This window comes from Beta vulgaris, chromosome 6 (genome assembly GCF_026745355.1).
Source record: "Beta vulgaris subsp. vulgaris cultivar EL10 chromosome 6, EL10.2, whole genome shotgun sequence".
Lineage (NCBI taxonomy): Eukaryota > Viridiplantae > Streptophyta > Magnoliopsida > Caryophyllales > Amaranthaceae > Beta > Beta vulgaris.
In genome coordinates, this window is record NC_079207.1 from 16716900 (window position 1) to 16730955 (window position 14056).

General features: G+C 33.5%; 2 protein-coding genes across 4 annotated transcripts; one reads left to right on the forward strand and one right to left on the reverse strand.

Annotated features, from left to right (window-relative positions):
- Positions 1 to 4641: 4641 nt before the first annotated feature.
- Positions 4642 to 6955, forward strand: LOC104896014 (B3 domain-containing protein Os03g0622200). Its single transcript, XM_057395689.1, has 5 exons — positions 4642 to 4945; positions 5020 to 5154; positions 5231 to 5684; positions 5834 to 6045; positions 6077 to 6955. The coding sequence occupies exons 2-5, from the start codon at positions 5038 to 5040 to the stop codon at positions 6389 to 6391; spliced, it is 1098 nt and encodes a 365-aa protein (XP_057251672.1). The 5' UTR covers positions 4642 to 4945; positions 5020 to 5037; the 3' UTR covers positions 6392 to 6955.
- Positions 6314 to 10076, reverse strand: LOC104896013 (hypothetical protein). 3 transcript variants are annotated; one of them, XM_010682679.4, is made up of 10 exons: positions 9827 to 10075; positions 9636 to 9744; positions 8982 to 9183; positions 8764 to 8894; positions 8341 to 8629; positions 8110 to 8216; positions 7477 to 7609; positions 7169 to 7361; positions 6771 to 7014; positions 6314 to 6676 (listed from the first exon to the last, which is right to left on the reverse strand). In XM_010682679.4, exons 1-10 carry the CDS (start codon positions 9918 to 9920, stop codon positions 6559 to 6561), a joined length of 1620 nt encoding a protein of 539 aa, XP_010680981.2. In that variant the 5' UTR covers positions 9921 to 10075; the 3' UTR covers positions 6314 to 6558. The 3 variants fall into 3 exon arrangements, with proteins under 3 accessions (XP_010680981.2, XP_048501749.1, XP_010680982.1); XM_048645792.2 differs by lacking the exon at positions 9636 to 9744 and having other exon boundaries at positions 9827 to 10076; XM_010682680.4 differs by lacking the exons at positions 9636 to 9744; positions 9827 to 10075 and adding an exon at positions 9275 to 9540.
- Between the last annotated feature and the right edge of the window lie 3980 nt (positions 10077 to 14056).

Below are 14056 nucleotides of genomic sequence, written 5' to 3' on the forward strand. Positions count from 1 at the left end.
AATAGAAAAAATTAGAGGTGAATTTTAAAGAGAAACAATAAAAAAAATTTAAAAAATAATATATAAGTCATTAATATTTTATTCAATAATCAAATCCTATTTTATATAGTTATTTTATAAGTAAGACTCTGTTCTTTTCGGCATAAAACAGTTGAACTGAACTGAACTGATTAGAGCTGAACTGAACTGAACTGATTGGAGCTGAACTGAATGAACTGAACTGATTGAATTAAATTGAATTAAATTGAATTAATAAATATAAATAATATTTAAACAATAATAATATAATATTAAATAATATTATATGATAAGTAATATATTAATGATAAGTAATATAATGATAATAGTATTATAATTAATAATAATTAATATAATAATGATAATCAATAATATATTTTATATATTTTATAATATAATATTGATGATGATATATAATAGCAATAATATCTAAGAAGTAAATTAATATTACTATTTTAATAATTAGATTTAATAATATAATAATATTTAGTAATAAAAATGATGATTGGGTTGGACCGCGAAAATTATATCATAAACCGTCTTGACGCGATTTGATTGGTTTATGGGCTAAAACGTGGTTTTATTTGTGCTTTGACCTAACCATGTTCCTCCTATATAATAATTAGTAATAATAATGAGTAAAGCTATAATAAACAAAATAAAATATATAAACAACAACAACAACAACAACACACAACAACAACAACAACAACAACAACAACAACAACAACACAACACATAATACTTAATACTTAATAGTAATGTATAATAAATAAATATATAATAATATATAATAATAATATAATATAATAATAATAATAATAATAATAATAATAATAATAATAAGAGTAATTAGTAAAATAAATTATACCAACATAATAATATTTAACAAAATAGTTATAAAAGAATGGAGCTGAACTGAACTGATTGAAGCTGAACTGAACTGATTAGAGCTGAACTGAACTGAACTGAAAATAATATAAGCTGGGGAGAACAGGCCCTAACTCTAAAGAATCAAAACACTTGACTCATCATTATACTTGCACTTGATACCTGAGTTATACATTAAAAATGCTAGCTTAGAGCCTTATATAAGAAGTACTTCTTTAATTTATTAATTTATATAACCAATCAACTTGGAGCAAGAAACTCACATTTTATATTTCTAAGGGCCTGTTCTCCCCAGCTTATTTTCAGTTCAGTTCAGTTCAATTCAGTTTATGCTATGTTTGGATAGCAAGATTTCATTTCAAATCCTGGATTTGGATGAAATCCATTGTTTGGATGGCATGGAATTTGAAATTATGGAATTTGTCCAAATTCTTATCAAAAGCCTATATTAGTAGAATTTAAAATTCAAGTTATTACCTTGTCATTTGAAATTCTCTCCTCATACATATCTCAACTCCATGAGTATCTATATCCCAACTTCACTCATTCTCTTTCTAACATTTATTTGTCTCTCCTTTAGTAAACCCACACTTTTTCTCTCTCCTCCATTAAACCTCTATTTCTCTCCCCTCTATCAAACCCCTTTACAAAATAGTGATTAGGAATTGAAATTTGAAATACAAACTTTAAATTCCAGATTTCAATTCCATTATTTGAAATGAAATACAAGTTTCCAAACACTACCTTAGTTTAGTTCAGATCAGTTCAGTTCAGTTCAGATCAGTTCAATTCAGTTCAGACCAGTTCAGTTCAGTTCAGTTCAGCTCTTGACAATACTTTTACTCTCACATATCACTATTCATTTCAGTTCAATTCAGTTCAGTTCAATTCATTTCAGTTCAGTTCAGATCAGTTCAGATCAGTTCAGTTCAGCTGTTTTATGCCGAAGAGAACAAGCCCTAAGTGGACTTACGTTGTTATAAGACTTATAACACATAATCTCACATCCTTACCTTTTTACCAAAATTCCCTATTTTTGACAATTTTGTTCCCAAAATTTCTTATTATAACTTGTACTTCCTCCGTTTTTTTTTGTTCTTATATTTCTCATTGGGAAATTTCAATACGTTGTTCCTATTTTAAATCTTTTTATAAATAATATAATTTATGAATTAAATTTTTCATTAGTTTATATTATAATAAATATATTCACACTATTTAGTAGTCATTTTTTTATCTTTTCACCCCCTCAAACTCTTGCTTAATTGTGTTGTCTAACATAGAGTAACTCAAATAGTAATAAATGTGTTCATACTAGTTTGCAGTTACCTGTTCTTCCCAGCTTATTTTCAGTTCAGTTCAGTTCAGTTCAGTTCAATTCAGTTCAGTTCAGTTCAGTTCAGTTCAGTTCAGCTCTTGACAATACTTTTACTCTCACATATCACTATTCATTTCAGTTCAGTTCAGTTCAATTGAGTTCAGTTCAGTTCAATTGAGTTCAGTTCAATTCAGTTCAGTTCAGATTAGTTCAGTTCAGATCAGTTCAGTTCAGTTCAGTTGTTTTATGCCGAATTAGTCTTTTATCCCCTCAAACTTTTTGTATCATTGGTTGTCTAAGTCTAACATATAATAACTCAAAAGAGCAAGAATCTCTATTTTTAGTTAATTTAATTTTATTTAAAATAGTGGAATCTTGTCCATTTTTTTAAGTTCCATTGGTTTCTTCTCTGATTCCAAATAGGATCAATAAAAAAAAAATAGAGTATCAATTAGGAATATAGCTTTACATCGATCAACTTCCCATCTTCTTCCCCAAGTTAATTTTTGTTTTCTTTTTTCGAAAGGTAAACAAAATTAAGAAATGATTTTCTCAAGATTATATTTACACCATAGTTGATCTAATTTAAGAAAATAATGGAATCTCTATTTTTAGTTAATTTAATTTTATTTAAAATAGTGGAATCTTGTTCATATTTTTAAGTTGCATTGGTTTTTTCTCTGATTCCAAATAGGAACAATAAAAAAAAAATAGAGTATCAATTAGGAATATAGCTTTACATCGATCAACTTCCCTTCTTCTTCCCCAAGTTAATTTTTCTTTTCCTTTTTCGAAAGGTAAACAAAATTAAGAAATGATTTTCTCATGATTATATTTACACCATAGTTAATCTAATTTAAGAAAATAATAAAATTTTTGTAATATAATCGGAGATCAATATCTTGTGTTGTCCAAGTAGAATGTCCCAAAGATGCAAATAGTTTGCCGCACCATTGGCTTCTCACAAAATATATTTGGAGGTGAATACAAGTAACAAAATATGCAAAACTAAGATTAGAGAAGTCACATGTTTTATCATATTAGAATTGTATTTATTTCATTTTGATATGTATTTGTTTAGTTTTGACTTTTATTGTAAATGTCGTATGACTTTAAATCAATGAATTAATGTTAATTTCAAAAAAAATAAAAAAAATTTTAGAGAAGTCACATAATCAAGTAAGCAACAATTTATGACATCAAATCTTAAATATTAATTTGATGGTTTTTTCGAAAATCACTATAGATTGCAATTAGTATACAAGCTAAGGTGGTTACTAGCTCCACAAGCCAAGGGCTTATAGCTGCCTGAATCCAGAACCTAGGAAACACATAACCGAAGCAATTCCATCTGCAACGGGCATCTCATTACCATTCAAAATGCTTGTTGTCAACTTACTATGACTATCATCAATAAAATAAAAGGAAACTATCAATGTCCATAAAAGCTCCCATTCCTGTTGATGATATATGTGTTCAATTTTTTAGGTTTCATCAAATGTCCACGATATGTCCCCTCAAAAAAATGTCCATGATATGTAGATTTTCTTGATTGCTTATGCGATTGAATTTGTGTTTGCAAATTTATTAGTGAACATAAGTAGGCATACCTCATACCATCTGTCCATCTATATCAAACATTTAAATTGTATGGTTGGTTAGGTTGGAATTCAATTACTCATTTTCTTATATAATGCATGCAGAAAGTGTACACCGATATTGCCATTACATAAAGCATACTCCTACTTGCTAAAAAAAAGAAGCATACTTATTAACTATAGGACCCTTTTGGAGTATTTTTCTGGCAGACAGACAGAGCACAACCATCTTTTGAGCCATATAATCTTCATTTCTACATACTTTTCAACAGAGCAAAAATCATATTCAAAGCATCAAAGCAATCTGTATATACTGCAAGGCAAATCCACATTACAAGCGGAAAAGACGCAAATTGAGATGGTATAGTTCTATTACATCTTTAAAGTTTGACCATAACTGTGACAATTAGTTTTTATAACCTTTTCTTGCTTCTTAATCTGAAAGTGGCTAGATAGCTAACTATTAGAGATCTATATACTCCTTCCGTTCTTAATTGTTGTTCTTGTTTGTTTTTTCGCAAATATTCCACTGAGATAGGAGGGTGGATGAGATTCGAACCCGTGACCTTTTTGTCACGCTAACTCTTGATACCATGCCAAGGGACCAACTCAACCAAAAGCTTAAGCTAATGGTTGAGGTCCCAGGAATAGATCTATACTCTATCAGCGAACACTTTAGCTTTTTCTTTGAAGAGTCACATCTATATCTATTAACTTCAGCAATTTAATTGTCATAATTATATTGATTATTATCAACTACTGTACAAGTATACAACTCAATCATGTTTTTTTTTTTTTTGGAGGGGGGAGGGGGTTGGGTTTAAAAAAATTGCTACAAAACCTTCAGTTACAAGTTCCAACCATAAAATCATATGATATCTTGTGACATGGATAGTTTGATTGATGAATGACGCGAACTTCACCCAACTGTTTGTGCACAAATTTGGTGATCATGTGAAATCAGGTGTCAAATGCATGTACAATTATTTACTCGTGACCTCTCTTTGTAAACATTATATTTCAGTTGTTGCTCTCCTATTATTGCCATCCAACGTAATACAGGCCTGAAAGGAGAGATTGAGTGACAGGAAGAAGCACAAGCTGCACAACATATTCTTAGGTACTTCTCTTTCTCCTCGCTCTCGTTTTCCATTTGAAGACTTAATGCTCATACATAATGTATTTAACTATTAGGGGTATGTCGTAGTAGAAATGGTAGATGTTTGTATACAATGTAAGGCGTGGAGAAAACAGCAATACTGGGATGGATCTTCTGGTAACAAACACCATTTCTTCAAGATTATGCTAGGAGAGTTCAGGAGCTTTCTGGTAAAGTAAACTGATAAAAATGACCTTCTACTATAGCATGTCAAACATTTTCTAAGTTCATGAATGTTTTCGACAGAGAATTCCGAGAAAATTCATCGCTGAATCCAGAGTGAAACTGTCGGAAAAGGTGACTCTTCGAGGTCCGAGTGGAAACATCTGGACAACGTATCTCGCACGAAGAGGAGAAGACTATGTTCTGGAAAATGGGTGGCAAGATTTTGTGAAGGACCACAGCCTAAATGAAGGGGATTTTTTGGTGTTCAGGCATGTTGAAGATTCGATGTTCAATGTGCTAATATTTGATACCACTGGGTGTGAGAGAGAAGGCTCTTACTTTATTGAAGGGAGTGGGCAGTTGTGTGCTGACAGTTGTTGTGCCATGCGCAACAACACCAATCCACAAACACACACAACTTTCAAGTCTGCTGATGAGGGGAAGGAAAAATTGGACGAGGAAGGACTCGTGGAAGAGGAAGAGGAGGAGGAGGAGGAGGAGAGCGGTGGTGAGCAAAACGAGCCAGATAATCAAGGTATGGAACCGAGAATGGAAAATGCCCCTCCTATTTTTGTGTAGAATCCTAGAACACCAAAATGCTATTGTGATTTGCAACTATTAGAGATAGATTAGGAAGCCCTTTTTTGAATAACTTTATAAGTTTATATTTTCTGTTATGGATAGGAACAAGATACTTGAAGTACTACGAATCAAGCAGAAGAGAGATCACAAAAAAGGATATGGAGCGAGCTTTCCATTTGGCTTCGAAGCATTTAACAAAACAGCCTTCCTGCAAGATCAGGATGAAGACGACCCATGTTCACCACTTGTTTATTCTGGCATGTTTCTATATTTACAATCTCAAACTTATAATGCAAGATATGCGTGTTAACTGTTAATTAATTGAGACATTCTCGTATAATGTAGACAATCCCGAGGGAATTTGCAGACAACTGCCTACCCAGGAAATCACAGGTCATCAGGTTGAGGGTTGGTTCCAAGACTTGGAGAGTTAGACTCAATCGCAGGAATGCACAGTGCACACTGACCGGGGGGTGGGCACAGTTTGTGTTTGAAAATAACTTGGAAACAGAGGATATGTGTGTTCTAGAGCTTGTGGATGCCGGGACAAGCCAGAGACCGACTATTTTGGATGTTCATATATTTCGAGCAGTGGAAGAAATAGTGCCATTAAAAGTAGTAAAATCCTTTCAATCCCCGATGAACAGCCAAATGTCATAGTCCAGTTTTATCTACCAAGAATGTTTTCAAATAATACTGGCAATTTCAAGTGTATGCAAACCAGATTGTCCAAGAAATATAAACAAATTTCTGGTATACATAATCCTCATAAGCATTGCACAAACAACAAACCACAGAGATATTACCTACAGCATTACAAGGCTACTTTATATCTCAGCAGTGCTGCTCCGAGTTGTTACTTCTTGCTCTATATTCTTTACAACTTCAAGGATCCGACGTCTTGCTGTAGGCAGCCTTGATAAATTCAAGCAGAGTCCTAGCAACCTGACACAATTTTTAAATAAAAGAACACAAGAAAATGTCAGAAAAATATTAGTCAGAAAGAAGATACAAGAAAGATCTCCCCCTTTAAGCCTACCTTCTACTTATACCCTCCATTTGTCCCCTCCTAATCTCATCAGAGGGAGGAATTCCACCATTCTGCCACGTCTCAACTTTCTCAACATCACCAGAATATAAACAATGTTTGTAGAAATATAGTTCTTCTGTTTCTGTCAAATTCATATGCCTAACTTGCTCCTTCATGATACACATAGGCTCATACAGCCAGTCAAAAAGTCGTCCTTCTGGTCTATTTACTCCTGTTATTTCCACATTATCACCTGTTAAAGAAGAAAAGAAACATAAAAGAAATGAGTTGAACATTGTTAGTTCATTAACTTTACGGAGAAGCTCGGAATCAGTAACAAGGTAACACAAAAAGAAACATAAAATCCGGCATATGGAAACCACAAAAAGTGAGTAACTGTCCCTTACGGATGATAAAACCAGGAGAACTATTCTTGATGGATCTGAGGAAGCACTCAAGGAATGCATATGCTGGTATCCCAATGTTAAAAATCTTGTTTTTGTTGTGCTTCCAGCTTTCCAGATCCTGCAGTCCAATGGCTCTAGCTCGAAAAAGCTCCACACCAATTTCCTCATAAGCTTTGAAAAGACTATCCCATATCTAGAAAGCATCATGATGCATTACTATTTATGAGTACAAGAAATCAAACAGGGAGATATTATGAGTCAGGAATATGAAAGAGCATGCCCTAGTAGTTAACTTGCAAGGTCCTCACCAGTTTGGCCTGAAGTGTGTTTGCTTTGTCAGAAATTTCTGGTATCAAAGGTTCTTCTGCATCAGGCTGTTTACGTAGTTCCTTCAATGGTAGCTGTTCTGGACCAGGATCCACTTGATCACGATATCTAGGTCTGGATGCCCAAGTACAGAGAGGCTTTCATATGGTTGCCTACATAAGTTTGTCAAGTATGCAACTGATGCCGACCAAAAAAGAATCATAAAAAGTGAACATATGTGTCATATGCATCCATGGTTTTTCATAATAGTTAGTTCCTCCGCAGTCCACCCTTTTGTCTGCCTCATATAACTTTTTGGAATATCCCTAAAAGTTTGCCCCATACTAAAAATGAACATAGGGAACCACCACTTTCCTCTCACACTAAAGATATTTGGTCCCACCATTTTTGTCTTTTATCAATTCTACGAACTGAAAATTTAATCACCCCTCAATGGGGTAAATAAATTAGGACGGAGGGATTGTAAGTATTGGTTGTGCACTACCAATAATCTAATGATCATATACTCAAAAACCATCTTTGATACATCAAGAATGTAATGAGATATCATTTGCAACTCATTCTTTTCGTAACAGTTCTTTTGAAAGGAAAATACATAGTGTATCAATGTGTACCTTGGAAAGCAGGAACCTTCTTGCAGATAGAGTAAATCGTTGGTGTACTCATCGTATATGGATGCAGAAGCAATCACATACAATAATCCTCTTTTTGTTGAATTTTCCTAAAATTCACAGGAGAAGAAAAAGTGTGTCAAGGATATTATAATTTCAAAGCAAGTTGAAAGAAACCAGTTAAAAAAAGGAAAATGGCCAAAACCCGTTGTTACTTCCATATTGAATGCATACCTCGTATGCGACAACTGCAGCATAACACCCAAAAGCTAAACTCGAAAGGACACCAAGCAGCATGGCAAAGAAGACAGCAACAGGCCACAAGAGAATCCAAAGCCCCGCAAAAGGAACACAAAATGTTTCTAGGAAAGGCCCCTCCCTACCTATGAGGTCTTGTATCAAGCGTTGCCACCCTTTAAATAATAGTATAGGAGTTTTATAAATAGTTATTATAGTAACGATTGGCACATCAACGACAATTCCGAGTATGGCTGATAGGACACATCCAGGTAACACTGCGACCCTACAGAAAACAAGGTAAGATGAAAACTATGAGAAAACGGGGCATCAAATCCAGGGAATCAAAACATCAATTTAATGAGCAATATTTGTAGCCTAGACATGAAGATCAATATTGTAATTTGTAATTATATATACTTGAGTTCGATAGGTTCTTCCCCCTTGGAATCGAGCAGCTCATCCATGACGGAAAAGTAAGAATGGAACGAAAAATCAGCAAAATCCCGAACAATAGTGCAAGCACCCCATAGATTGTTCCATGTCCCATCCTACACATTTCAATACAATTTAACCGCCATTCATCATAGATTTGATGTTATAAGCAAATACACAATGTACGAATTTCAACACATTACCGTAAAGACCCTAATCAACTTGATACCAATAGATTCCCCTTCTTTACTGACGGCCTTAAATGTTTCCATAACAGGCCACACATATCCATACCCAATTCCCATGATTGCACTTCCAGTTACTCCAACCACTGTCCATATAGCTATTGGTATTGGGACCAATAATATCAACAAGCATTTCATATATGGTCCGAATTTCCTTGTTCTGTAATCCCCCAGAAAAATCAATTCATCATTAACACTACAAATTCTCAAGCCAAAAAGTAAATAAGTTGGGAAAAGGGGGTGTTTGTTACTTGATTAAGCAGTAATGTCATACCCTAAAAGAAGGAAATGTCATAAACTCATAACTCATATATGAGCCAAATTCCTTATTTTGCAGTCAATCAGTTGTGTTCGGTTGAACTTATATCTACTTTTAAGAAATAATAATTTCGTTTGTAAATTTTGATAAATTATATAAATATGTACCAACTTCAAAAGATTTCCAGGTTAGTTCCTAATTCATGAATATTTAGCAATTAATGAATCAAAATTTCTAGTTCTGACCTACCCATAAAATAAAATAAAATAAAAACGCAATTATACTAAAATAATCTACAAAAAACATTAAATAGCTAAAAATTAAAATAAATGAAGAGGATGACGTAGAATTACTTGATTAAGCAGTAGATACTCCATACAAGATGAAGAGGCCATAGACCAATAACAACCCCAGTATCACCAAATGCAATTATAAGAAACACAAAGGGACTTATTATAGCACCTGCACCATAATTCAACACCCATATCTTATCAACAAAAAAAGAAGATAAAGTTACCCACTTTAAAGAGTGGAGAAAATATACCTTTGGCAAATCCAAGGAGGAAGAGGAACATAAAAACAGGGAGGAAGGCGATGAAGTAAGCGATCAGAAACCATGTGTTCTTTGGGGTTTGCATTTTAACTAACTTCAAACTAGTGAGATGTAATATTGATAGTACTAACAAACAACTAACAAGTAGGAAATACTATTATTAGAGAAAGTGAGAAACTGATTTTGGAAACTGGAAAGAACATCATCTGATCAACTCCGCGTTGGCGTGGACCTCGTGGTGAAATTTTGTTTCTTTTCTTTTCGACATTGTTTATTACCAATTTTTTTTTTGTTTGTTCTTTTTATGGAATTTGCGAAAATACTCCTTCTAAAAAAAACACAAAAATCTCACATGAGATGACCTTATGTAATGACAAATCCTACACCGATTTCTTTTTTCTGTCGAAAATCCCAAAATGTTCAAATAAGACGTTTAAAATGAATTTAAGTTAGTTGGAACTCAAGTGAAATATTGCTCAAAAGAATAGAATTTTAGTACTCCTACGCTACCAAACTAGACTTACTACCTACGCTTGTAAAAAGCACTCTGTAAAGTGAGGGAACTGCGAAGTAAATGTTGCCATGATAATTACAATTGATCCACATCAAACGAAGCCGTAAGCAATAATAGCAAGTGAGGAGTACGAGTTTGTAATTACTGCGAAGTAAATGTTGCTATATTAATTGCAATTGACCCTCATCTATAAAGTCGTAAGCAATAATAGCAAGTGATGAACCCGAGTTTTTTTTATTGTCTAAAAAAAGTGTCCTTTTTCAAATAGCAACACTTACTAAGAGCAAACACAATGAATGATCTCAAATTTCAGATCATCAATATTTTGATAATTTCTCACTCTTCCACCTCAATCATGATCTACTATCGATCTCACCATCATTTCTTTATCTCAATGGATGAACTAAAATTTTGGATCTTCATAATCTCTCTCCTATATTTTATCATACCCCATCATATATTCTCTCTCATCACTTTCCTCTTTACCCCATGTTTTGAATTTATTATCTAGGCATAGATCATCTATTGAGCATACTCTTAATGATATCAAATTAGTATTTCTAAGTGTCAATATGAGATTTTGAACTGCTAGCAAAAAGACTTTTTTTAAGAAGTAAAAAGACGTAAACAAAGAAAGAGATAAGCATAAATACATGACTCAACATTTGGTATTTTTCACCTTTAAGGATCTCCCACTTTTTTTTCACCTTTAAGGACCTAACACTTAGTTTCAGGCCATAATTAACTAAAATTAACCCAAGTGTAGTTAAGCCATGGTTACTTGACAAAAAGTGATGATTATTGAACTGACGTGTCTTGAGGAAGCGCGCTTAAGGTACATAGGAAGAAAGTTAAATCCTCCTAAAAATCTTGGCGCCCTTTCATTTCTTTTCCTCCGTTCTAATACGAAATCCACCATTGTTGGAGGAAAAAGTAAGGCGATTACTCGCTTCTTGGAGCGATTTCAAATTGATTTCCAGAATTTAGCAAGGTACATTCATAATTCCCTTATTTAAGTTTTTTTTTTCGATTTCATGAGAAATGTTTTATGGGTAATGTTAGGGTTTAGGGTTTTGTTATGATCATAGGAAATTTTTTGTCAAATTGTTAATTTGTTGTTAGTAAACAAGTTGTTAATATGCATATCGTGTTTAGATGATTAAATTTCGTTTAAATTTATTGTGAATTGATGAACTAAAACCTAAGTTTGGGTAATGTTAGGGGTAGTGTGTTGTTGTTGTTCTGTCGTTATAGTTGTGGTGGTTGCTGTGGTATTGTTGTTATGGTTGTGGTGGTACTGTTGTTGTTCTTGATTTAGGTGAAGGTTGTGAGTTAAGTTTAGTTAGTTTGGTTCTATAATTATTAGAATTCTCATTATGAATTAAGGATTATGGAATTGGGATGTTAAAGGTTGATGATATCTAAATTGGTAAGTTTAAGTTTGGTTATTGATTATTGTTATTATTGGAGGATGGTTTTTTGGAGTGGAGTATCATTTGGAGTTCAAGTGAAGGAATATTGTATTTTCAAATCTGGAATGCGTTCAGGTAACTTTTATGTTCAGTAAAATCATTTACTCATTCCCATGTGTGTCTCTATCCTGTTTTTGATACTTAAGTTCGTACTATAGCCATAGTTATGAATGTGTTGATTGTGGAAATATTATTCGATAATATGAATACATAATTGTTTTGCTGGCTTAGTTTATGAACTGAAAATAGAAAGTGGGTAAGGTATGGGTGGATGATGGTTACTTTTTTGACCTGATACGGTCGGCTACGTTCCATAATAACGAACCTTGGGGGTAGTATTGCTGGGATCCATAACGAACCTTGGAGGCAGCATTTGTCCAAAGCTGTACTTGCCACTGATCTGTTTAAGAGAATGAGCTATGCCAGCGTTGTAAAGGAAAGAAGTGATTTGACAAATAAAATGTTTATAACGGGTTGAAGTAAAGGTTATGAGTTTTCACTCATCTTGGAATTTTGTTTGTTTTGTATTGCTTCCCTGAATTTTCAAGTTTGGTGTTGTGAGCTCGGAATTGAAAGTGGAGCAAGATAAAGATGTCTTGTGGATTGAGGATTGAGTTTGTATTTTAGATAGTTGATTCGAGAATAGTCATTAATATTTCATTGTGTATAATATTAGGGAATTTAGTCGAGTCATTGGTGTAATATAATTAATGATATTTTTCCGCTGCGAAATAATTTATTTACGAGTTAATTTTTGTTTCTGGATGTTGAGTGTGTTTCGCTAGCAGCTTGGAAGAGCGGGTTGTAACACCTTCCTTCCTAAGCACCCACTAACCCATGTACAAAAGATTGCACAAAATATAATTTTGAGATATTTGTTTAAAATTTTAAAGATAAATAATATTATATTATGTCCTTTCCAAATATGGTAAAGAGAATAATTATTTCCATTCCAAATATGCTAATTAGAATATTTGGAAAATCCAATTAACTAATAGAATAGATCAGATAATTAATTATTATCCACGTTGTTATCATCTAATTCATTTTAACCAAAAAAAATAAATCATATTCTTCTTTTTCAGTTTCCTGCGTAAAACCATTAGTATTATCAAATATAACTGTCATTTCGTAAATTCCAATGTTTTTCTGTTCAAATGAGGCACAACCAAGAACTGCTATTTTGTAAGGAAAAAATCCTTGTGTATTAAGTATATCCTATTGTTGTTGAATATCGATATAATATTTTATCAATATTTGGACATGTCTACCACGTAAAATACCAGTGACTAAACAATTAAGGTTCACAAACAAACCACGAGACATATTTTTCGAAGTTGAGTACAAATATAATAGGAGTTAAGTGTATGGCAATGCAAGGATAACACGATGGTCATAGCCATAAAAAATATCACTATCCTATTGTCGGCTGTCTCTATCCAATATTTGGACATGTCCACCACGTGAAATTCTATTGACCAAACAATTAAGGTTCACAAACGAACCACGAGACATTTTTGTCGAAACTCAGTACAAATATAATAAGAGTTAAACATTTGGCGATGCCAGGATAACAAGATGGTCATATATAGCCATAAAAATTATCACTATCTAACTAGCGGATATGACCAAAACAAGTTATGGGACTGTCACTATCCAATATTTGGACATGTCCTGTATGAAAAATGCCAGTGACCAAACAAGTTGGTTTTACCAAATGAACCACGAGACATATTTTTCGAAGCTGAGTACAAACATAATAGGAGTTAAGCAACTGACAATATCAGAATAACACTATGGTCATAGCCATAAAAAGTATCACTATCCAATTATCGGCTATGACCAGAACAAGTTATAGGACTATCCAACACACCAAAACAAAAGACAATTTGTCCTCCAGCAATCATACACTAGGGGAAAAAACATAAAGGGCTGCGCTTTTCGTAAAAGCGCAGCCCTACTAGTGAAGGGCTGCGCTTATTTAAAAAAGCGCAGCCCTACTAAGCAGAAGGGCTGCGCTTATTTAAAAAAGCGCAGTCCTTCACTAGTAGGGCTGCGCTTTTTTAAAAAGCGCAGCCCTTCTGTAGGTAAGAAGGGCTGCGCTTTTAAAAAAGCGCAGCCCTACTAAGTGAAGGGTTGCGCTTTTTTAAAACGCGCAGCCCTTCTGCTTAGTAGGGCTGCGCTTTTTTAAAAAAGCGCAGCCCTTCCTGAAAAAATTTGAAATTTCGGAATCGC

Excerpts from the sequence above, each read along its gene's own strand:
- LOC104896014 (XM_057395689.1), top strand. The coding sequence starts at position 5,038 with ATGGTAGATGTTTGTATACAATGTAAGGCGTGGAGAAAACAGCAATAC. Across the intron at positions 5,155-5,230 it reads GAGAGTTCAGGAGCTTTCTG|AGAATTCCGAGAAAATTCAT; the intron begins GTAAAGTAAACT and ends TGTTTTCGACAG. Across the intron at positions 5,685-5,833 it reads AAACGAGCCAGATAATCAAG|GAACAAGATACTTGAAGTAC; the intron begins GTATGGAACCGA and ends TGTTATGGATAG.
- LOC104896013 (XM_010682679.4), bottom strand. The coding sequence starts at position 9,920 with ATGCAAACCCCAAAGAACACATGGTTTCTGATCGCTTACTTCATCGCC. Across the intron at positions 8,217-8,340 it reads CTGCAGTTGTCGCATACGAG|GAAAATTCAACAAAAAGAGG; the intron begins GTATGCATTCAA and ends TGTGAATTTTAG. Across the intron at positions 7,015-7,168 it reads TTCTCCTGGTTTTATCATCC|GTGATAATGTGGAAATAACA; the intron begins GTAAGGGACAGT and ends CTTCTTTAACAG.